The 25572-nt window shown below is 31.1% G+C and overlaps 1 protein-coding gene across 1 annotated transcript in view; it reads right to left on the bottom strand.

The window, feature by feature from the left end:
- LOC108917929 (protein Wnt-10a) overlaps window positions 1-25572 on the bottom strand; it is a 97939-nt gene that overhangs the window by 15993 nt on the left and 56374 nt on the right. Inside the window, exon 3 of the mRNA XM_018724739.1 lies at window positions 6662-6957. Coding sequence (XP_018580255.1) covers window positions 6662-6957 — 296 coding nt within the window. The remainder of the gene's footprint in view (window positions 1-6661; window positions 6958-25572) is intronic.

The following is a 25572-nucleotide window of genomic DNA, read 5'->3' as shown; positions in this document are numbered from 1 at the left end:
CAATTTTTATCAGTGTACAACTATTTCAGAAAAATTTGTTAGCTTTGTCATTTGATAAGAAACAACAAAACATTTTCTATGTGGATCCTGTCCTCCGCAAACAATGTTGTTGTTAGCGGTTCTACTGGTGCAACAATTATTATTATTGTTAGACTCATTCATCACGTTTCTGAGGGACTGTAGTGTACACGTTTTCAGGGTCATGGGACACGCGGTGTAAACGCTACTTAAAATTGAAAGCAGGATTAAAAGTACCCTTAATAACCCATTTAATTGCGGTCATCAAGCGTGTTTTGTGCGGACGGGAACGCGTGCTACTTCCGCTTGTGATTCGATTATAATAGCGTGCTGTATTGTGTAATAACGACCATTATCTGGTCTGACAGTCGCACAATGCCAAGATTAATGACAACGTTCAACAGGTCGTGATATAGCCATCTTGATCACTATCTGGATGTTATTATATCAGTTATAGCCATAATGTACCATATATGTTAGTGTTTTATACCACGGTCGGAGATATCAGATGGATATTTCATAGAAACTTGTACGATGTTATCCCTGACTCTTTTTTACTTTTAAGTGATTTATTTCTTGTGAAAATACTGAGTGATACAAAATTTGAAAAATAAGTGAAGATTTCTTTGGACGAAAACTGATTTAGATCAAGCTACATTAGTTCAACTTGGCTTCCTTTTGTTACTGATAATGGGCTTACTTTAAATAAATTTGGTATGGGAGGGGACGGCTCAATATGAACTTATTTTTTTCGTAGAACATGTTTAACTAATCATATTAGGAAATACTAAAAGTCCGTAACATAGAAGTCACTAATACCTTGAACAATTTTCTTATTATAGACATTTCGAGAAAACGTATGCATTATTTGAATCGTCTGTTTATTCTCTGCAAAAACGTATATTCATTCGCTAAAATGCATACTTTTTGAAGAAATTGGATTTCTGTTTTTTAGTGGACTCGTCAGTTACGACCAGGTGAGTGGTTCTAATCTAACTAAACTTCACTATTATGCCAAATTTACAATTACTTAAATTAAATATTTTTTTTTCAATCAGACCCAGTNAGTAGCTATCTCGTACCGTTTTCGAGCTATTTGGCTTTGAAACTTCCAATGCTGTTGCATTAAATTACAATTAAGTACCTACAGGTATTATTAATTTAGCGGTAAAGTTTCTTAAGTAGGATTTGGACGAAAGTCAAATAATTGACGTCTTTCACTTTTCTTATTGCTGTCATTTGTATGTTAATTTCTATTAAGTATTATTCGCATCTTAAAATTATATATTAGCTTACAAATTAAATTGTATTCTCGTACACATAAATGTGAGATAGAATGCCGAGGTTTTCGTTTTTGGAGTTACATGAAATTAGTTGTTTATGAAGAAACTATAAACACTTGAGAAGAATTTTAGTAACAGGTTTTAAATGCTGCAAAGTCATTTCGTATTAAGGATTTATACTTTAAAATAAGACAATCTTTTAATAAACATGTTGATAAATGTATTGAAGTTAGAGATGGACATTTTGAGCAATTATTGTCAAAAAGGCATATTTTTTAGTAATGTTTACTATTTTACTGTTCATTACAATTTTTAATTCTAAATAAACCCTAGTTTTTGACATTTCTAAATTATTTTAATTATTTCAACTAAGCATTGGAAGTTTCAAAGTCAAATATCTCGGAAACGGTGCGAGACAGCTACTTTCATAAAGTCTACCTTTTTTGTGTAAAAAAAGTTGGCAAATAAGAATTTGATACCAATTTGATACACCTTCAATCTACGGCAACTGGCGCCCTCTATGAACTACAACCAAAATGTGAACAAATTTCAATTCCTCCATCCAAAGAACTACAAACCCCAAAATTTTGTGTAGATATTTGCATTTATTAAGAAATAAATGGAAATAAAATAAAATAATATTTTACATTTAACACCGTGTATCTCTTTAACTATCAACTTTTGGACTAAAGTAAGTTCGGCTAAATCGCAATATTTTTGCTTCGGGAATCTACCCATGAATTTTGGCCCATTACCTCGGAACCACCCTGTATATTTTCTGGAGTGTTTCTATGGTTTTCATTTATATGGAAGATTTTTGCTGGATAAATGACCACTTCTTGAGAATATTAAACTGAAAACAAAATATAATGTAAGTAAAACAATAAGTAAAATAGGTTTTAAATATTAAGCTACAATCTGGATTAGTTAGAACAATCTGGATGTTTGCGTATAAAGGTTAGTCAAAGTTCAATATGATTAGTGACATTTTTCAAACTCTTTAACTTAAAGGAATATATACCGAGAGATTTAAATAATTTACACAAAGTCATATAACTTCAGTATTTATTTATAACATTATACATATTTAGGTAGCTAAAATACTGTGTCACAAATGAACCTAAACATGCCTACTGAACAACTACACATCAACGGGTGATCATATAATTAATCTGATTAGTCGAGCATTATGCAAATTCATTCTTTTAACATATTTACATCAAATATAATAAAAACACATAAAGGATTAGGAGTAACACATTTTAAAATTTAAAAGTACAACGTAAAATGTAACAATATATCGCAAAAAGAAAATATAAAACTCACACGTAATTCTATAATGTATCATGTATATTCAATTTATTTACATTTTTCGTATACAAAATCCATTACAAATATGTATTTCCACAATTTTTATCAGTGTACAACTATTTCAGAAAAATTTGTTAGCTTTGTCATTTGATAAGAAACAACAAAACATTTTCTATGTGGATCCTGTCCTCCGCAAACAATGTTGTTGTTAGCGGTTCTACTGGTGCAACAATTATTATTATTGTTAGACTCATTCATCACGTTTCTGAGGGACTGTAGTGTACACGTTTTCAGGGTCATGGGACACGCGGTGTAAACGCTACTTAAAATTGAAAGCAGGATTAAAAGTACCCTTAATAACCCATTTAATTGCGGTCATCAAGCGTGTTTTGTGCGGACGGGAACGCGTGCTACTTCCGCTTGTGATTCGATTATAATAGCGTGCTGTATTGTGTAATAACGACCATTATCTGGTCTGACAGTCGCACAATGCCAAGATTAATGACAACGTTCAACAGGTCGTGATATAGCCATCTTGATCACTATCTGGATGTTATTATATCAGTTATAGCCATAATGTACCATATATGTTAGTGTTTTATACCACGGTCGGAGATATCAGATGGATATTTCATAGAAACTTGTACGATGTTATCCCTGACTCTTTTTTACTTTTAAGTGATTTATTTCTTGTGAAAATACTGAGTGATACAAAATTTGAAAAATAAGTGAAGATTTCTTTGGACGAAAACTGATTTAGATCAAGCTACATTAGTTCAACTTGGCTTCCTTTTGTTACTGATAATGGGCTTACTTTAAATAAATTTGGTATGGGAGGGGACGGCTCAATATGAACTTATTTTTTTCGTAGAACATGTTTAACTAATCATATTAGGAAATACTAAAAGTCCGTAACATAGAAGTCACTAATACCTTGAACAATTTTCTTATTATAGACATTTCGAGAAAACGTATGCATTATTTGAATCGTCTGTTTATTCTCTGCAAAAACGTATATTCATTCGCTAAAATGCATACTTTTTGAAGAAATTGGATTTCTGTTTTTTAGTGGACTCGTCAGTTACGACCAGGTGAGTGGTTCTAATCTAACTAAACTTCACTATTATGCCAAATTTACAATTACTTAAATTAAATATTTTTTTTTCAATCAGACCCAGTCAAAATATACCTTTTTATATGTGGGGCATACATCCCTGATGTCTATAACTGTATGCACATATATTCACGACACAAAATTTAAAATTTCCACGAATTTGACGAAAAGTTATTCGAATTGAAATAAGCTGAATAAACACAGAATTTCAACTAAACACAACACAGTGCTTTCTTGCTTTTAGAAAACGACTATGTAAAAATTTACTATATTATTGTGGTCCTTCATTTTATGCAAATAATTGTCACAATTGTTACGATGCATACAACATTTTTTTGTATAATTCCACAAAAAAAATATAGTACAATTTAATAATATCCCGAATTCTACGATTTATATCTAACTTTGTGTTTGTAATAGAAAATATTCGTATGTTTGGTGGAAATATTCGCAGAACTACATATGTTTTATTTGTCTTTATAAAAATTTCATGAAAAATATTGGGACATGAGCAGTTCAAGTACTTTGTTACATCTGTGGTTTTTGCGCCTTTATTAAATTAGATTAGTCTGATTTCTGTCATATATGCACAAGTGTTGTTATTGGTATCCATCTGGGTTGCGAATAATTTTGAACAAAACAAATTACAATGATTGGATTTGTTTCAAATGCTGAAAGAGTACGGTGTTCAAATTTCATTTAGCTGCGTTGGGATATACAGGGTGTCCCACAGGGAACTGCGTCGATCAATATCTAGGAAAGTACTGCTCCGAAAAATTTGAAAATTTGGCAACATGGCAATGTCACTAGGGCGAACATAACTAAAATATCAAGAACTCTCCAGCACTTCCGGTTATACCGGAAGTCGTCACCAACTTCGTTATTTTACATGGGACACCCTATATTAATGCATTTTCGGATTCTACATGAAATTTGAGGGTCACATTTTTAAACATTCCCTATACCTAGGAGTTACAGAATTTGAGATATTAATATTTAAAGAAAAAAATTGACAGATGCAAGGGTCCACGGAGATGCTATAGTAACTCTTTTCAGGAGCCTGATATCAAGTGGATTTTTGGTACTTATAAGGAGCATAGGTAATGGTATACCAACAAATTAAAACATTTAATACTAAGGTATTTCATTTTTGCTGTTGCATTTTGATAACTTCAAACAGCCATAATTTTGTAAACTTATATGGAACACCCTGTATTTTTTTACTCTGTCGTATGTGGATTGAAATTTTCTTTCAAGCCATATAAGTATTGTTAGGGTTGCCGTTTCTACTTCTAGACATGTTTGCAATTTTCTACTTTTTGGATAGTTTTTCTCGTATCAGACCTGTTGTCAAATTGGCCATGACCAGAAACACTCCAAAAACAATTGAAATAATAGCAGCAAATTTTCCACATATTCTTGAAATTACTCATTTTCCATAAATAACAAACAAATTAAAATAATCCTCATTAGTATAATTTAAACGATCCACAGGAAATTTTATTTAAATTTTCGGCAAAAACTATTCAGGCAAAAGAATAAGGTGACAACTGACTTGACAAATGTCAAGTAATTTTAATTGTTTTTGGAGTGTTTCTGGTCATGGCCAATTTGATAACAGGTCTGATACGAGAAAAACTGTCTAAAAAATAGAGAATTGCAAATATCTCTAAAAGTAGTAACGGCCACCCTAACAATGTTTATATGGCTTGAAAGGAAATTTCAATCTGCATTCGACAGAGTAAAAAAGTTATAGCTGTTTGAAATTATCAAAATGTAACAGCAAAACTGAAACACCCACCCATTAGTTAGTTAAATCTTTTATTTTGTTGTTACACCATAATTTATTGTTACCTATGCCCTTTACAGGTAGGCACCAAAAATCCACTTGACATCTCGCTTCTGAAAAGAGTTACTAGCATTTCCGCGGACCCATGCATCTGTCAAATTTTTTCTTTAAATATTAATATCTGAAATTATATAACTCCTAGGTATAAGATATATTTAATAAAGTGACCCTCAAATTTCATGTGGAATCCGAAAATGTATATAGGGTGTCCCATTTAAAATAACAAAGTTGGTGTCGACTTCCAGTATAACCGGAAGTGCTGTAGAGTTCTAGATATTTTAGTTCCCAGGGACATTGCCATGTTGCCAAATTTTCAAATTTTTCGGAACAGTACTTTCCTAGATATCGATCGACGCAGTTCCCGGTGGGACACCCTGTATATGGTATAAAAACTCTAATTCGTTTGAATGCTTTAGAACACTATTCATTTCTTTTTCAACATTGTCCTATTTTCGTCTCCAATTTATTTGTGTCGCTTTTGAAATTTTAATTAATGTATGTGTAATAATCTATACATACTATACATTTCTTGAGTATCCCACGACAATTTCTATATGTTTGTATATACATTTAAATTATACAATTAAAACTTCTCAACAAAATTGTGCTAGCTGCAAAAGCAACAATTTTCATTCAAAATATAGGAAATTTTGTATTTTCTTTAGTATGTAACACAATTAATTGTTTGCATTTTTTAGCAAAACAGAAATACACAACACAATTGTAGTAAAGTATAACATTTCAAAAACAATAATTTCATAAAGTGACTCAATTGGTGGTTTGTCATATTTTCTGTATGAACCAATAGTGACAGGTATGTAAATTTTTAATACATATTTATTGAACGTGAACTTTATAATCATAGGTAGGTACCTGTTCCACCTAAAAGGGTGAAGTAACAAAATTCCGATTTAATGTAGTAAAATCCTGACAGCAAAATAATTTTTATTATTTTTAATGAACGATATCGTGTAGTCAGTATTAATAAAAAATCATCACAATGCAGATTGTCTTGGTAAAATGTTCTTTTTGAAGCTGCCTTAGTGCGTTTATTTTTAACCTGAATAAAAATAAAGTGATACTTACCATTCTACCCACTTGATTGTTGTGTAAATTAATTTTGGAATGAATATCCTCAGCTTTCTCTCGAGAATCCAGAAATATCTTCGAAAACTTTACACCGTAATGAAGATTGTGAGAGCATCCGCCCCATTTCCAAGAGGTTTGAAACTCCGAGCGAGACATGGAGCGAGGCTTTCTCATCTTGTACGTCTTGGAATCGCAACCGCAGTTCAGGAGGAGTCCCGAACTGCAACCTCTTGCTACCGATATAACAACCCCAGCTGAAGCTATGGCATGTGCAAATGCAGTTTCCTTGTATCCTGTAATAAGTATATTATAATAGATTGTTACAATATTAAGAAAACTATATTAAAATGGCGAATGCGCCAGTAATTTTATATAACTTGTGAATAAATAATACAGAGTGTAACAGTGACTAACTAACTATTTCTAAAATGGGTTCTAGCAAGTCTATAATCCATTTAAGATTGATAGTAAAATCTAGCATTTGACGAATTCCTATAACCTCGAGAATTTAGTAAACTGTAGTTCCCTCGCAGCAGCTAACTTTGTATAATAGGCCAATCATTATAGCTTTTTTTCGGGAAAAAAATACTATTAGAAGTTCTTCTGCGGAATATTGTTCAGAAACGTGTTATAAACAAAATATAAAAAAATCAACTCGAGACTAGTTGGGAAACTTTGTTAAAACAATGGTCAAAATTATGAAAAAGTAGTTTTTCGACTGGCGTAAAAAAACTGTTATTCATAGAGAAAAAAGGTTTATTCAAAAAAGGTAGGTATAAAATAAATCTGTAGAATAAGACAAGTCCGATTAAATTCCGATAATTTGTTTATGCGCAAGAGCTCAAAAATGGTCGAAATTGTCCGCTTTTTTCAATTGCTAATAATTAATGCAATTTTCATCTCAGATACTTGTAATTCAGGATTTTTAAAGCTTTTTGCACCCTTAATAAGTGGTAAAAATTTCAGCCCAAAAACTTCATTAGCTTGGCGCTGACGGAATTTGTTATCTAAGTAGATGCTATTTTCAATTCATTTTTCCCAAGCTCACGGGCGTTGTAGGGTTTCGATTATTAGTTGTTTTTGTACCTAAATAGTTGTATTGACATATGCATTTACTAATAATTTAATTTTTCAAATTTAATTTGTTTAAATATTACATCGTTAAGCGCGCATGCTAAGCCTCGCCTTCCCCACTCGTTCGCTAGACCAAGTAGTAGAACGCATCGCCGCTGTCTTCTTTTTCGCAATTAAATAGTTGAATTCACCTTAATGTTAATGTAGGACATGAAAATATAGCTCTTAATGTATATTCTCTCCAAATTTTAGCTCTTAATATTAATAATTAAGGTCACTGCGATTAAATAAATAAAAAAAATTATCTCAGCTTCTAAACAACTTACAACAACGATTTTTTTTTAAATTAGAAGAAAACTAAAGTAAAGAGGTTAGTATTTTATTTTATAATAATTACCTACTTACCTATCTTAACAATTTAATAAATATTAACATTTTTTCAAAGTCAATTTTAAACAAATTAAATTTGAAAAACTAAATTCTCGGTAAATGTCTATGTCAATACAACTATTTAGGTACAAAAACAACTAATGATCAAAACCCTACAACGCCTGTGAGCTTGGGAAAAATGAATTGAAAAATAGCATCTTCTTAGATAACAAATTCCGCCAACGTCAAACCAATGAAGCTTTCGAGCTGAAATTTTTACCACTTATTAAGGGTGTAAAAAGCCTCAAAAATCCTGAATTACAAGTGTCTGCGATGAAAATTGCTTTAATTATTAGCAATTGAAAAAAACGGCAATTTTCTACCATTTTTGAGCTCTTGTGCATAAACAAATTAGCGGAATTTAATAGGACTTTTTTCATTTTATAGGCTTATTTAATACCTACTTTTTTTGTATAAACTTTTTTTCGCTATGAATAATAGCTTTTTTACGTGAGTCAAAAAAACACTTTTCCATAACTTTGACCACTGTTAAAACAAAGTTTCCCAACTAGCCTCGAGTTGATTTTTTGATATTTTATTTATAGCAGGTTTCCGAACAATATTCCGCAGAGAAACTTCTAATAGTATTTTTTTCCCGAAACAGGCTCTTTCATGTCTATAATGACTGGGCTATAAAATTTGAATAGAAGGTAGCCACTGTAACCGATTGTTTACTGGGTAATAAAATAAAAGTAAATAAACAAATCAATTTCCTATATTTCTTGTAAAGAATTGCATGTTGCATGTTTAATTTCTTCACGTTTATTTGTAAAATTTTTGGAGAAGGGAAACTCGTGTAACTTGGTTTAGTTACTTATTGTCGCTATTATGAAAGTTCAATTTTTTTGTTTTCTTATGTAAATTTGAAGCAACTGTGGAAAGAAAACGTGTTCGAACAGGTGTATAATCATACATTTAAACTGTCAAGACATTACATAATAAAAACGATGTAAATTTTGTTCTTCTTTTTGTTTTAGGAGAAATATGGAAAATTGCAGCAAACAACGGGAAACGCTTAAAAAGTAGGATAATACGTAGTATAATTTAAAATATGGGAAGAATTAATGAGATGTTTGTTAACACTCAAATGTCTTACTTTGATCATTCATTAGAATATTCCAGACCTTTTTAAAAAAAAATTGTATTTTTAAACATCCTTTGGAAGAAAAATCCAACATAGTATATTTTTCAATGTTTCATTTTTAGTAACATCGTTATATTAAAACAAATCAAAATATATAAAATTTAAAATATAGTCTCATTTGAGACGATCCGAACTTTTAAATTTCACCCATGCTTCCAATCAACATGAAGTACTCAGAATAGTCATGTCTGAAACGAACAACAGAGGTCCAGGTTGGAAATTTTTATCAATGTTTCGAATCGAAAGAAACCGTCGACACCCTGTATAAATATTTAAATATATCGATTACTGCAATACATTGGTTTATACAGATGTATAATTGAAAGCATGGAAGAGCCGGAAAAGGTCTAGTAAGGGCTGAAATGCGGTTCTCAAAATATATATGTGAAGAGATTTAAAAAAGACAATATACCTATGCGTAAATTTGAAAAATGACTTATTAGAATGATTCATTAGACCCACATTTATATGTACACATTTAAAATATATCCAGTATAATTTTATTATTTTTACTAATGGTGCATATAACATTACTTAGTTATACAACAATTTGTTGAGAGCAAATACATACATGACGGCGTTCCTTTAGACACCATGAAGAAAATGAGAATTATTTAATTTTACCAAAAATTTTTGGTACCTAATGATCATACGAGACTTCAACAGTAAGACAAATGGCTAGAACTTTCCTAATTTAATAGCCTTCTTTTTTATTTTCTCGTTATAATAATACATTGTATTTGAACATACAGAGTCTGAAAATAAATAGAAAAATTGATAAAGGGAAAAATGTAAAGCCGAAACCAAAATTACATAATTTAATACACGACAGTCAAATCAAATAAGAAAATTATATACAGATGCATTTAACAAGCAAAAGTAATGCAAGCAAATACAAAATAAAATAATAAGAAAGTTTATTATAAAATAAAAATTCAAATGAAAAGCTTGATAGCTAGCGATAAATGCATTTTTGTGATTAAAAGCGGATATTAATTGGACACCCTCATTCAAAGGCGAAGAACAGCAAACGAGCTGCATTTTATAACAGACCACAAGGTTAAATTTATTTTTTACAAATATTTGAGCATAAAAAACATCACTGGACTTTTCGATAGCAGACATTTCAAAATTTCTCAACATAGCATGTAGTAACCAGAATTTTTATACCGCAAAGGTATTGTCTTCTCAAAATAAAGACAAAGCAAATTTTATTTACGATAACATAAAATAAATATAAAATAAAGGGAATTGGTAAGTTTTGTCGCTCTTAGGCAAACAGAAAACAGTTACCTAACTTGACATAATTGTAAAAACATTAAAACAAGTGTTAAAAGTAGTGAGGTTATAACCAAGGTGAAGTGAACCAAACATAAAAATAATAAACAAATAAATTTTACATGAAGGTATCCATTGCAACTCAAACGAGATAAAAATCAATTTCGAATAAATTAAGAAAGTTAGAAGAGACTTGGAAGGTTTTATCTCCAACGTTAGCTGACAATAGTCGAATTAGAATTTGAAGTTTTAAAAGCCAAGCAGCGCAACTCAAACTAGAGACTTGTAATTGAGAGTGAGATAAGAATATTTGTAAAAATTAGTATAGTCTTTTTTTAACTGGAAGTTAGAGAGTGTGGATTTTTTTCAAACATAAGATTCAATAATTTCAAAATTGTTTTCTTTAAATACAATCATAAATTATAATACAAGAAACAAAATAGTAATAATTTAAAATTAATTCAAAAAGTCAAAGTTAAATTCAACAATAGTCTATAGTTTTGTATGAGTATTCGCTTCTGAACAAGACTTTACGAGAGATATTAAGCAAAAGAATAAAGTAAGTAAGTTTATTAACATTATAAGTTTCGAAAAAATTTAATTAATATATACGTAAAAATAATAAATTATGTACTTTCCAAAACAATATATTAATCTCATTATACTAAACAGATTTAAATGATATCACATCTGCCTTTTTCCGCACGGGGAGGACCAGGGTTCATCTGTCTTCCTTCGGCATGCGTAATCTCCGAGGAAGCAAACATCCCGATCCGCTGTCGCAGATTTACGGTCGCCAACATTTCTCAATGCTGCATTTAAAGCAGTAGCCAATACCCTATATAGTACTTGTCCTCAAAATTTTTATCTCTCCTTCATACCTTGTTTGTAGCTGCCTTACGTGAGTCAGTTTAGATTTATTGTCAGTGTATGCTTAGGTTATTTGCGAGCATCGTCTATCTGCGCGCTGAATTGTCAGTTTCTTTTAAATATGTTAGCATCTCTTGACTTGTTTTGTGGTCGAAACGCCAGCTATTGAATTTAAAGAGGATCTGCATAACAGCCAGCATTAACATACGGTGAAGTATCGTGTAATGGTCTTGAATGGATGCGTTACAATAAATAAAATATCTACATGATATCGGTGCAGGTTCTTCCTCTTCTGATTCCCCTTAAAATTATTCACGTATGCATTCAGCCGGGTAAGCAATAATTCCAAGCAAATATGCAATAATTTAAATCGTATCGTGTCATCTGCAGGGAAATATAATCCAAATTAAATCGATTGTTCCACTGTACGGACGCATAAATAAGAATCTTTTTCCATTTCCAGATAGACCTGCCTAGGTGGATATTATCATAAAAACAAATGCAGTAACAATTGTTGACAGTTTTCTAGAAACTTGCATGAGTGAACACTTTTCTAAATATATAGAAAATATTCACTTCAATCATTGATTCTAATTATTCTGTAACAACTATAATTTTTGTAAAAAAATTAATAATGAATTAATTCATGAAGTCGTTTCAAGAAGATGTTGGATGAATATAATACACCAAATCTGTTCTTCTTGAAGTATATACAAAGTGAGAAACGTCCAAGAAAAATTATTTTTATGATTTTCTGTAAGGAACCAAGTTCCAAAGAAAACTTCAAATCTTTATTAGGAAGCAACGGTCCAAGAATTTTTGGAAATAAAAATAAATAAAATGTATCTGAAAATAAATAAAAAAATTCAGAAGGTGAGAATCGTCAAGTCGAAACAAAAATTACAATAAAAATATACTTACTTTTTTTATTAAAAAAAGGATATTAATTGGACACACTCGTTCATAGGTTAATAACAACTTACAGCTGCATTCTATAACACAGAGCACAAGGTTGAATTTAGTTTTTACAAAGATTTGAACATAAAACACATTACTGGACATTTCAGAATTTTCAAAATTTTTGAAAAAAAACTTATATAACTATAATTTTCATATCAGAAAGATTACGTTGACTTTACTTTACCGAGTCTATTTTTCAGTAAAGATTACATTAAAAAATAAAGAGAAAACAAATTTTATTGACGATAACATTAAAAACATATTTTTTAAATAAAAGTAAAGAATATGGGAAGATAGGTTTGTATAAAAGTAGATCAAAAGAAAGAAATATACAATGATTACAATGAACGAACAAGTTTTAGCTGAAGATAAACATTCCATGGAAAGTGTAAATCAAGTTCAAATCAATCAAGAAAGTCAAAACTTGGAAAAATTTTATTTCCAACGGCATCTGTCAGAACTCAGACAAGAACTTGAATGAAAGTCAGGCAGTAAACAACACATAGAAAAGAAAATTTGGTCGTCCTTCAACTAATAAGGAATACAGAAGGATGAAGATACCAGGCGGCGCAAATAAGTATAAGGCGAATCGAGATACCGGGTGGCTTAAAGAAAACTGGAAAGAAGTCACAAATAAGGTCTTGAAACATAACACTGAGTTAGATAAAATTAATATTTGTAAAAATTAATTACTATAGTTGTAGTTAGTTGTTACGGAAGATAGGTTTTCTTTTAACTTAGGTAAATAAAATTATAGAAATAAAAAGTTATTTATACAGTGCCTTCATAAATGATTGCAAGCCACGTGACCAGTAATTTTAATTGAAACGTAATTTTATTTTTTTCGCGTTGATATTTAGATTCTGGTAAGATTAAAAATTAGTCAGCGAGCGGATTATCTCGAGTGTAGACGCAATGCTTTCTTACTGTTTAATATAAATGGATCGTAATAATCGATAACGCTAAATTGACATTTGTGCATTTATCTGTAGCGTCCGTCGCCCGTGTCTGTTATTGTTTCAATTTATTTACTGCCAACAGTTTATAGATTCCTATTTACTTACATTTAAATCGTACATATTTCACAATCAAATTGACACTTCGTCGGATTACTGGTAAGTTGTAACAGAAACAAAATTCTGAGGTTAATAACATTTCAGAACGCATTATGCCGAACAAGATGCCTTTATTGTAACGGATTATTTTCGAAACTCGAAATGAAGACAGATCATGGACATACTCTACAATCCTGCATTGAACAATTTATGACGGAATTTTCAGACTCAAACGTTGGCTATGACACTTTCTTAAACCAGAAATGTGCTTTTGTAAAAGATTTGAAAAGAAAAATCTATGGGCAGACCAATTATTGTACTTACAGAAAATGTTGTCGATAACATAGAGCAACGAATAAATCAGTCTCAAAGTTATCTGCTCAAAGAGGTAATTTTTATTTAAAGTTTTTATTTGAGTTTGAGATTAGATTTAAGTATAGTTAATATCCTAAAATTTTCGCTTTATGGGTTTCAGTTGGAATATGTCATAAAGCTTTAAAAAGTCAACTGCATTTATACCTAACAGGATAAACTTTTTGCAGGAATCACCTCCCAAGGATACTTATTATGTATGTAATTTTTTTATCGCAAATATGGCCATATAGCTTAGTTTGAATTAATTTCATATTGCAGTGAAGAGCAATGGTTTGTAAATTAATGTAACTTTTTCGTAATGTTATTTATATTTTATCTATAATAAAAAGTAAACTGTCTATGTTTATTTTACTTTGTACTTAAATAAAAAATAATAAATATAATAATAATAGGTTCACATTATGTTCCTTTTATTTTCATACTGAAAATTTGCAATTTGTTCATTAATAAAATAAGTAAAGTTTCATAATTTTTTCCTTTCAATAATGTTAAAAGTATTTCAACGAAGAAAAGTAGGTATGTTTTGGAAGTATCTAATACTAAATAAATAAAAGTAAAAAAATCAAGCGTGTTGAGGTCAGGGAACCTGAGGGGCCACATAATAAGTCGATTTTTCTCAATCCAGCGTCCTGGTAAATGTAAATCGAGCCACGCAGATACCTGTCTTCCGTTACAAAGTAGGTGCTCCATCTTGTTGGTAGTACATTTGATTTCGCAAAGCTAAGGGAACGTCATCTAGTACCTGCAAAATTGTGTCCTTTTTTCGGAATCACCAGAATGCAAAATTTGTACTTTATGTAGGTGGTATGGGTGCAGTTCTTCTCGGTATAAAATTCTTCAGACGCTGCTTCGTGGAATACCTACTTGCGTTAATATTCTTCGGACACTGGTGGAAGGATCATCAACAACAGCAGTTATACATTTTCTTCTAAAATACTTGCATCTTCCAAATTACTTACTTATTCTGGTATTTTCAATTTTAACACTCCCGATCTCATGGACTCTTTGGAAAACTTGTTGGAATACGTGCTGTGAAGATTGCCTTCTGTTTGGAAACCTGCGTAGATACTATCGTGAGACCACCAATGAATTTCCATGACAGAAACTGTAGACAAATATCATATCGGCATATTCGTTGTTGGAAAATTTGATAATACTTAACATATTGTTGTTTTGTAAACATAATTTCTCGTAACTTCGAGTACCGTAATTAATTTTGACATGTACGCTTGTAAACAAATTTGTTTTTTATAATGACAGGTACCTACTAGATAACAACAAATAAACTCTTTACATTTTTCTACGAATTAATGCAGGCGATACTTTAGACCCAATTTACTTGAAAACGGTTCATTTTTGAGCTACGAAACAAGAGCACATTTTTTGTTTAGAATCGATTGCAGATTCAGGAAAATTGCAAAAGTTATGAAGACATAACCTTGAAGACAAGTTGGTCTAGGTCCCCCTGGCGTCAGATCGAAGCACCATGTAGTTTTAATGACCTTTATTAGATGTACACTTCACGCAAAAATTACTTAAATCCCTGAAAGAGGGAGTTATTGCGAAAAGTTGTTATTATTTTTTTCTAAACAACACCCTGTAACTCAGTGAGAGTGCATCGCAGAAAAATATTTTATAAAAATTTTAATCTTGTTTTGGTCTAGTCTACACTTTGGTAAATTTTTGTGCGCTGACACTGGGACACCCTGTATAGAATTTTGGCACCCAACCTGAGGCGGATCTAAAATAAAAAAACATTAATTTAATTAATATTAAAATTAATTTAATTAACAATTAAAAAAAATAAAAATTTAGTTCTATTAACTAAAAACTTCCCATTATAAAAACATCTAAAGATTCACAAAATGAATATTTCACAATATTGAAAGTTACAGCAAATAAGTACAAGTGAAAATAAACTGTGCTTGTTTATTGGAAGGTTAAAAATTATTTAATTTTATAATGCGTATTGGAGAGTTCACCATTTAACAACCTTTAAGAGGAGGTACATATTTCACGTTACCTCTCGAAGTGATAGCGTTTCATTTCCTTTGCCTTATTTTGATTTCTGTTGATGCATTTCTGTGTCAACCTAATAAATTTATAACTTTCTTCTCCATTTCATGCTTCCAGTTCCCTCTTGATGCCTATATCCAGACCATAAGCTCCCTGCACTTTTTCAGTGTTATTTCGTACCGGCAATTTACTAGATGTACAAAAACAGCATCGCAAAAAAAGGACAAAAACCAATAACCATCGTTAAGAACGTAAAGCTGATCATCCTTAAATCACGGCAAAGGATAATGCGCAATTCGCAGGCAGATAGGCTGACGGCCCAGCCGCAATCCATACGCGGTGCCTCTGGTCGATGTTTTTTGCGGCAATCTACCTGTACTCGTGACGAGTAAGTAAATAGGATCTAAATTACAAACCTACATTTCGAATATTACAACACTACCTTATACGAAGAGCATTTAAAGAGAACGATATCATTTGAATCGGTTTTCACGACGGCCGACGACGGCGGTAATGCGTCTGTTGTCTCGAGATCTTTCGACCACCGGCACTGATTATCCAATACCTCCAGGAATGGTGTAATTGTCACTACCTTTACCATTTCGTTCTTTTTTCTCAGTACGTACTAGTTAAAATGCAAAAATGCAGATTTGAAATATGGATCAGCAGTTGCATGAAAATAATGAAATAAATTAAATTTCTGCAATAGAAAAAAATGGCATAATTGTCATTACATTGACCATCTCCTTTTTTCTCAGTACGTATAAGCTAAAATATAAAAAATGTACTATTAAAATAGGGATTACGAAAACAAATTTCTGAATAGATACCTAGAAGTTACTGAAATCATTAATGTGATTGTTATTCCTTCACGTATAAATAAACTAATTATAAACCGCAATTCATATTTATGTAGGCAAAAAATCAAGAGTAAGGATTTTTCTTAAATTGTTTTCTTCCCCAGGGATAATAAAAGTTTGGTCCATGACTAGCCAGAATAACTAAAATAGGAAGGGTTGGCAATTTTTCCCCGTTTTTTTTTTCTATTTGGTCAAAATTGACCAAGTTGAAAAAAGAAAAATTACTCATAACAACCGCATGTCCTTAGTCACTCAGTTTTCGAAATAAAAATTTTATGTTTTACACACTAAATCACTGAGCACTTTGACGTCACATTAAATAGTGTAAAATTACGTTAAACCTGTAATTTTACAGTTTTTCTGTAATTAAGTCAAAATGTAAATTTACAAAATGATATATCTCTTACGAGAGATATATAAAGTGCGATTTTACTAAGAACCAAAGAAAATACATACTGTATTTTTTATGAAATAACAATTTGTGCATGTTGTAATATTTTCTACAAAGGATATGCTTTTGTACATGTTTACATTTTTGGTAATAAATAACATTAAATTTGAAAATATTTATTAATACAAAAAATTATATAAAAGCTGTCTTACGATGACGGTACATTAGAATATTTCAGAGACTAATTCGATTTCAATTTTGAAATTTCAGGCTTTGGGGTTTTGGGGGGTGCTCTTTTTAAATAAAATAATACATTGTGTTAGCCTTATGCTTACTTGCACACTTACTTGCTTATTTTAAATAGATCATCTTGTATATTTTTGCATATTTGGATTCTACGCGTAATTTTAGGGGGACTTTTATCAAGCTTCCCTCCTATTATCCCTAATAGAGATATTTCAATTCTATCAAAAAAGTTGCTTTTCAATTCAAAATTGCCTATTTTTTACATCGTGCAAGTATTGATATTTGGAAGGGAGATTCCTATAATTTATTTCAGTTACTTTAACAACTGTTTAATTTTACACAGGGTTATGGAAATTGTCGAACTTACTTAACTTCAAATCGCCAAAACTTGATTTTCCAAATGGATAACCCCGTATATTTAATCAAAATCTGTTGTAGAATTTTACTCTCTATTTATCCATATTACACCTCCCTATATCTATCTTTTTTTATTTAATAACTGGGATATCGATTAAAAATTATGCATGTACTATTTATTGCACTACCATGAATAAATAATAAATTTTAAATATCAACATTTGAATATGTATTGTTTTCCATTATTTTCAAATCAGTATTTAACTAAGTACCACTGTCAGATTAACAGCAATTGATGATTTTTTTAGACTTAACTTTTTTAACTTTAGTTCTGTCACATATACAAACGCATTAAGTGTTGCTGTTCGTATATATCGTTCTTTGTAAATAATTGTTCGATAAAAATTACGATAAATTAATACGTTTGAAAAAAAATTATTTTTATTGGCATAACGTTAGTGGTATGTGATATATAAACATACAGGTTGTAAGCATTTTTAGGAACATTTTTCAAATTCATTTGCTGACTGCACTTGAATTTTGGTTGTGTCCTATTTCAAGATACTTTCTATACGTATATGTGTTGCTTTTGTAACTTAGCGTAATCATTGTTTAAATAAAATGTATAGGCCTAATCAATTTTGCGGTAGATAGGTATGGTTACATAATTTTGTCAGCAGCTGCATATTTTTTCTATAAAATGGCGGATGCGCCAATAATAAAATTAATAATTTTAATAAATACTATCTAATCTTGTCCAACATTTGATAACTAATGTTTGTGCGTTAAACGTACATTCCAAGGTCGTACTTTATTTTCATATTTACAAAATTTAGGAAAACATACTTTTTTATATAGATTTGCAACAACATAGGAGTACTTTTATCATCGGATACAAACAAAAGATCTGGACGTTTAAGAGAGGACGACAACATAAAATTAGATATCGTATTAAAACCTGGAAAAAGACCGGTCGTATCAAGTCGCCAACTTTCAATATTTGACATAAAGATTTCAGTAAGGGGAAAACCACTAGAAATAGTTATTTACACCATAAAGGAGGTAAGTATTAATATCAGTCGAGGATGATTTTGCGCCCGAGCGGAGCGAGGGCTGGCATAGAGTCCGAGACTGGTAAATTATATTTAACTGCTGTGTGGGGTATAACATTTATCTGCTCCCACAGTTCTTTATGGTTCACGAAATAAAGGTTTTATTTTTTGATATTTCTTAATCAATTCATTTTGACACTATTCGAAATCTTGCAAAGTCGCCTTTGTCGTTTCTTAGGTGTTTATAAACAAAGCTATATGCATAAAAGCTGCAATTTTGCTGGTTTTGAATATTATTTCTGAATGAGTGATTTTCAAATAGAAAGTGCAGCAAATGCTGCCTGCGAAATTTTTATTGCCCGAGAAGTCGAATGTGCGCTACGGACGAGCATTAGAAATTTCAAAGAATGGTGCCAAACAAAAATGCTGGTGTTTCTGAAATGTCACTGCTAACATATTTCATGGAGAAGTCAAGAACTTTAAAGTCACCGACGAGTTTGTGGAATGAATGCTCAATGATTAAGTCAACTATTTTCATAGAGGAGAACGCGGATATATCAAAATACCCCAAGTTGAGAGCATTTTTGAAACGTAAGAATGACGGCTATACACTCAAAAAGTCAAACGTTTTTACAAAATAACAAATCAACGATTTTCTCGTTCAGGCACCCGATAACACATTATTTGCTAATGAAGATAGTGACGGTCTTAGGCATTGCAGGAGCATGCCGTTCTGAAGAGTTATGTAAACTTACTTTGGACGTTAATTTCAAAAATTTCGATGACATTATTGTAGTTACAATTCCAGATTCTAAAAATGGTATGTCACGTACGTTTACAATTACTTCTCGTCTGGGTTCTGTTTCCCACTTAGAAAATTTCAAGAAATATATCAAGATTAGATTGGGAATTAAAACTGAAATTTCAAGCTTTTTTATGCGCTATCAAGCAGGTACCTAGATGTTACAACCAACCATTTGGCAAGAATACCCTTTCTATGATTCTTAATAAGATTGCACAGTTTTTGGAACTAGAACATACTGAAACATATACAGGCCATTCATTCCGAAGAATATAGGCAACGTTATACTGGCTAATACAGGAGTTGATGTATTAGCAATCAAGAGACATGGTGGGTGGATATCAGCTACAATTGCAGAAAGGTATGTTGCTGACAGTTTAAGTAACAAAAATGAAATAGCCAACAGGATTCTTTACAATGACACTTCAACTCCAGGATCTAGTAGTACGTCGCATCATGCTGTTTAATGGATAAGTCAGATAATATTGAGCCTCCGGTCACTGAAATGGAGCGGTCAAATCATTTTGAAAAAAATGTGGCAATTAGTAAACGCGAGGGGAATAATTATCCAGATTTTATAAATATTACTAAATGTAATAACTGTACAATTACTGTAAATATTCAATCATAATAATTAATAAAATGTAATGTTCATTTCTATTTATTTGTTCATAAAATATGCATTTATAACTCGAAATCTATTTTTTCCCTTGGAAGGTAAGTTACCTCACCTCTCGTTGTCCATAGCAACTTCCACTTCTACGGTAAAATCCACTTACCTTCTTAAAAATAATGTATTTCTATTTACTATAATAGTGGGAGCAGATAAAAGGTATTGATTATGGTGTATCAAAAGATTCAAAATTGGATGCTAAATCCAAAAATGAGAAAAAAGTAGAGATTGCCTTTTAAAACATTGCATGTTTACGTCATCAGGTCGCAATTTGGCCAATATGGCTAATGTGCCTACGCCAAAAGAAGACTGACTCAATTTACTAATTGACGTGTTTTTGCAAAAATTTTTAAAAACATTATTTAAAAACACATGAATTTTATACGTAACTTTATACTCACACGTTAGGTACAACCGGATATAGCGTAAAGTACGATTTAATTAAAAATACATAGATATTGAACAAACTAATTTTTAATGAACGGTGTCAATTCCTGACTATCTAGAACAGTCGCTGTTAATTTTCTCTGATTCTATAAATATCTATTGCCTGTTGTTATTTATTTATTCATTGGAATATTTACTCTTCTGTTGTTAAGGATATTGCAAAATTGCCCAAAAAGTAACAATTGATTTATTTGTGTACAGGCTGGTCCATTTTCGGTGGGATTTCAGGGTACCTCAGAAACTATTAAAGATATGATAAATCTGACACCACGTTCTCGAGCTCGATTTTCATGTCAAACTCGACATTCAAATCAGAAATCTGTTATCCTCATTTGTTTGTGAGTTACAGGGCGTTTCTCGTTATTGTGACAGTTTTGAACATGTCTCAGCTATTAAATAAGGTAGAGTTAAAGTGAAAACTGCTCGAGACTAATTCTTTGGCGTAGAATTGAATGCCGGTATTAGATTTTTATTACGTCTTAAGATTCCGGACTTATGACCCAAAGTAATATTTTTTTAAATGAAAATCGTAGCTGGTCATGACCTAAAAAAATGGAATTTTTTTTTTTTGCTTTTCAGCAATATATCACATGCTATAGTTATTTTTACAAACACAATAGATACGGGGTGTTTTATATATAAATCCGATTTTTTTTTACATTTTAATATGGCTGGCTATGAAAATACATACAAAATTATAATTCTTACTTTTACAAAACTCATATCTACTGTAAAAATATGACGTTTATTTAAAATTTATATTAAAGATAAGAAAAGACAGAGCTTTCAAATTTTTATTCCACTTCAACTCAAGTTACAATATTAAGCGTAAATTAAACAGTAGTAAGTACCTACTTCAATAAAAACTTTCAAAAATGGTAGCTAAATGTTCAAATTGCCGTCCATCAACTGTCACACATTTCGCGCATCTTCTGGCAACGCTTCGAGTAGCATTCATTAAATGTATATTTGCAATATTATTAAAAGGAATTTTAAATATAATGTCTTTTAGCAAACCCTAAATGAAAAAGTCCAACGAACTCATATCAGGTAACCTAGCTGGCCATCTGATCGGTCCATTTGTTCCTATCCACCTTTCTCATAAAATTTCGTTAGTATTATATTATCATACGATTATCAAATGTTGTGCATTTAAAATAAACGTCATATTTTTACAACGGATGCGAGTTTTGTAAAAGTAAGAATTATAGTTTTATCTGTATTTTCATAGCCAGTCATATTAAAAAGGAAAAAATATATAATTTATATATAAAACACCCTGTACCTCCTGTGTTTGTAAAAATAACTATAGTATGTGATATATTGCTAAAAAGCAAAAAACACCTCTATTTTTTTCTCTCTACAAAAAATCTAATACCGGCATTCAATTCTACGCCATAGAATTAGTCTTGAACAGTTTTCACTTTAACTCTAACTTATTTAACAGTTAAGATATAGATATGTTAAAAAATGTGACGATAACGAGAAACGCCCTGTAACTGACAAACAAATAAAGATAGCAAATTTCTGATTTGACAGTCGAGTTTGCCATGAAAATCGAGCTCGAGAACGTCGTGTCAGATTTATTATATCTTTAGTAGTTTCTGAAATACCCTGAATTCCCATCGAAAATGGACCAGCCTGTAAGTTAACGCATATAATTTCGCTCCTGGTTTTTATGTTATATACGGTTCTTCCACGGACCTTATTGATACTGTCACATTTAAAAATGAGATAAATATACATCACGTGGTTTTATAATTGAAATAAATAATAATGTATTTTCAATTATCAAACGCCCAATTTATCTCTAGAGACTTCGAGGCCCGTTAATAAGCATTTCAAGTAAATTCAAGCATGATGCGATCGAGGCTCCAACTTCTTGACGGCCTCTCAGCAGACGGGAAACACGCCCGCCGTTGCCGGGCTGTCCCCGAGTGACAGACGGCCCTTACACCGCCGCTGTCACCACGAAGACGTACAGATCTTTACAATCCGATGGCTCTGCCTTTGTACGGGATCGTGAATAATTGCCTTTGCAAGTTTTTGTTTATCGCTCGGCTATAATATATGTTTACTTTAATTAGCTTGTGTGTTTTGTGAAGAAAGTAGCTGAATGCCTGCGTATGTAGGCTGGGCTTGTTAAATGGAAACGCAAAGAAACGTAAATTCCTACTTATCGAAAAAGGGTAAAAAGTTTTATAGTGATTATCTCCTCTTCAGTGTTTTATATCCGAACAGTTATTGCTCCTGAGTTTTATTGTACAAGGTGTTCCATTTAAGACGGGTTCTTCGGTAGGTCTGGTAATAACAATACAAAAAATATGTTCCAAATAAAAGTTATACTAAATCAGTTCATATTTTCAAATTATGATCAATTATGCAGATAATAATTTTTATTATTGGGCCAAATCATTTTATTTGACCTTGAAATTATAAAAAATATCCGAATTAATGCTATCAATTTCTAATATAAACACCTCTGTAAAAAAAAGATTGACTGATTTAATTCGGATTAGTTTTTGAAATCAAATTATTTCTTACTTTTTTTGATGTCAAATTAGACAAAAGTTGGTTAGCGTACTTTTTACTTAATATTTAACTACGCCGCTGGATGCACCCTATCAATGTGGTTTGTACCAAATTTTAGGAATAAAATGTTCACTGGGTTTTCCTTAAACGTGCTGTTCCAAATTAAAAAATCAAATTTAAGATTATTGCCCAATTTTTGGGTTGTATGTTCATGGCAATATTTGTATTTTTTTTATTTGTATTATAATTAGTTGGGTTGAAATTTTTAAATTATTGTTTAATTTGGAATTGTACATTTAAGAAAAACACACATATGAACATTTTATTTGTTTATCTAATATCTAATATTTTTGTTAAACAATGCTCAAACATTATTTTACCACCTTAAATATATAGAAAATAAATTACTTTAGATAGTTCAATAAAATTGCTATTGCCAACCAGCTGTATTACATGATCCATAATATTATCAGAGGAATGTACTATTATTGGCTAGGTACTCTAGTACTATAAAAAAAACAAGCTGTAATCTAACATACATATAATTTAAGAGGTAATATACAGGGTCGGAAAGTATCGATGGCCCATCTGCCGTTAAGTGAGAGCGATAAAGTAAGTCATAGAAATCTGAGCGTTAGAGAAGGATGGCTATAATGAAGGCGTCTAATAGTCACCGCCTATTTCGCCCTTCCACAAATAAGAAGTGGATCTTATTTGTGGAAGGGCGAAACGGGCGGTGACTATGAGACGCCTTCATTATAGCCATCCTTCTCTATCGCATGGATTGTCTTACTTTATCTCTCTCACGTAACGACAGATGGACCATCGGTACTTTCCGAACCTGTATATATTTAGGCCATATTCAATGATTTAAAATATTAATGATTTCTTGAATTATTTTTCATCCTCTTCATAACGTACAATCTACAATTTTGAAACAAGTTGTCTTTGATATGTGTGCAAAAAAGAGGTTCTGGTAAAAAATATACGTTTGAACCACATCATTAGAATATATTTATGAATTCAATTTTAGCAAAGTTACGTGATGCAATTAGTCGATTGATTTAGATAGAATTTACCGTAACCGTAGTTACTTGCTAGTGTTAGTAATATACCTCCATATTTCCTTCCTTCTTTTCCAGTGCAAATGCAAGTTAAATCTTTATTCATTCCTTATATACTCACTACCTATAGCAATTTTTAAACAATATACCAATACTATATAATATACTTAATTCAAATCTTATTACCTATAAGTTCCTTTTTTATTATTGTAGATATTTATGTGCATTTTATTTTATTTTTAATTTCAGCTAAACCTTGAAATTTTTTGTTATCTTGTTAATAATTAGTGCTGCTGTAAGAGATCGAAAAATGTTATTATTATATTATTATTTTTTGGAGGAAATAGCAACAAAAAAAAAATAGTAAGAAAATTAAATTTTGTATCTATAAGTGCAAAATTTAATACATGGTTGAAATGTATTAAGCAGGTAACGCAGAGTATAGGTTTTTTCATTTTTGACGAATTAATGATGTAGAATAATCGATATAGTTTTTACATATTGGGTGTCCCAAAATTCTCGCAAGATTTGAATTTTACGCTATTTGTGATACACAAAAGAACAACGCGTTTCTATTGTTAAGCTATATTTTAAAAATAATGAAGGTTTGGTAGCAATAGTTCGCAATTTTCGTACAAAACTATGATCGGAATAGTGATTTATGTTCAATAACTGGGAAGAGACCAATTGAAAAATTCAGGGAGACGGGATCAATTAGTGATCTTAAACACTCTGGCCATTCTTCAACAATTTGTTCAACACAAAACATCGAAGCAGTTTGTGAGAGTGTTGCTGAGAGTCCAGGAAGACCAATTCGGCACCGGGGTCAAGAATTGGACATTTCGAGGAACTCTCTATAGACAAGGCGAAAACCTCGCATTCGTGAGAGAAATTTTCCGACTCGATTTTATTGCATATTCAGATTCGTGAGATGTTCCTTAACATGAATCGAGATGATGCCGGCCGGAAATCTGGTGCCCATTTGTTTAAACAAACTTATTTTAAACAAATTGTAAAAATAGGTTTTTTCACTACGCAAAATTTTTTTTTAGGTTTTTTGGCACATTATAAACAAAAAAGTTCCTATGCACTATGCCTCTAAAATTTAGTTTTATAGTTATAAAGTTATAAACAATTTAAGTTGCTAAAAATGCGAAAATTACGATTTTCAACGGCCAATTTCCGGGTTAAAAATTGTTATTTTGATGTTGCTAGGTGCCTAAATTAAAGTTTAAACATCCCCCTACAGGATGATGAAGAGTTTTTGGGACTCGCATTATTCT

Source organism: Anoplophora glabripennis, unplaced genomic scaffold (genome assembly GCF_000390285.2).
Source record: "Anoplophora glabripennis isolate ALB-LARVAE unplaced genomic scaffold, Agla_2.0 scaffold66, whole genome shotgun sequence".
Taxonomy (NCBI): Eukaryota; Metazoa; Arthropoda; class Insecta; order Coleoptera; family Cerambycidae; genus Anoplophora; species Anoplophora glabripennis.
Note: the sequence above shows the minus strand (reverse complement) of the source record. Positions and strands in the feature narration are given on the sequence as shown.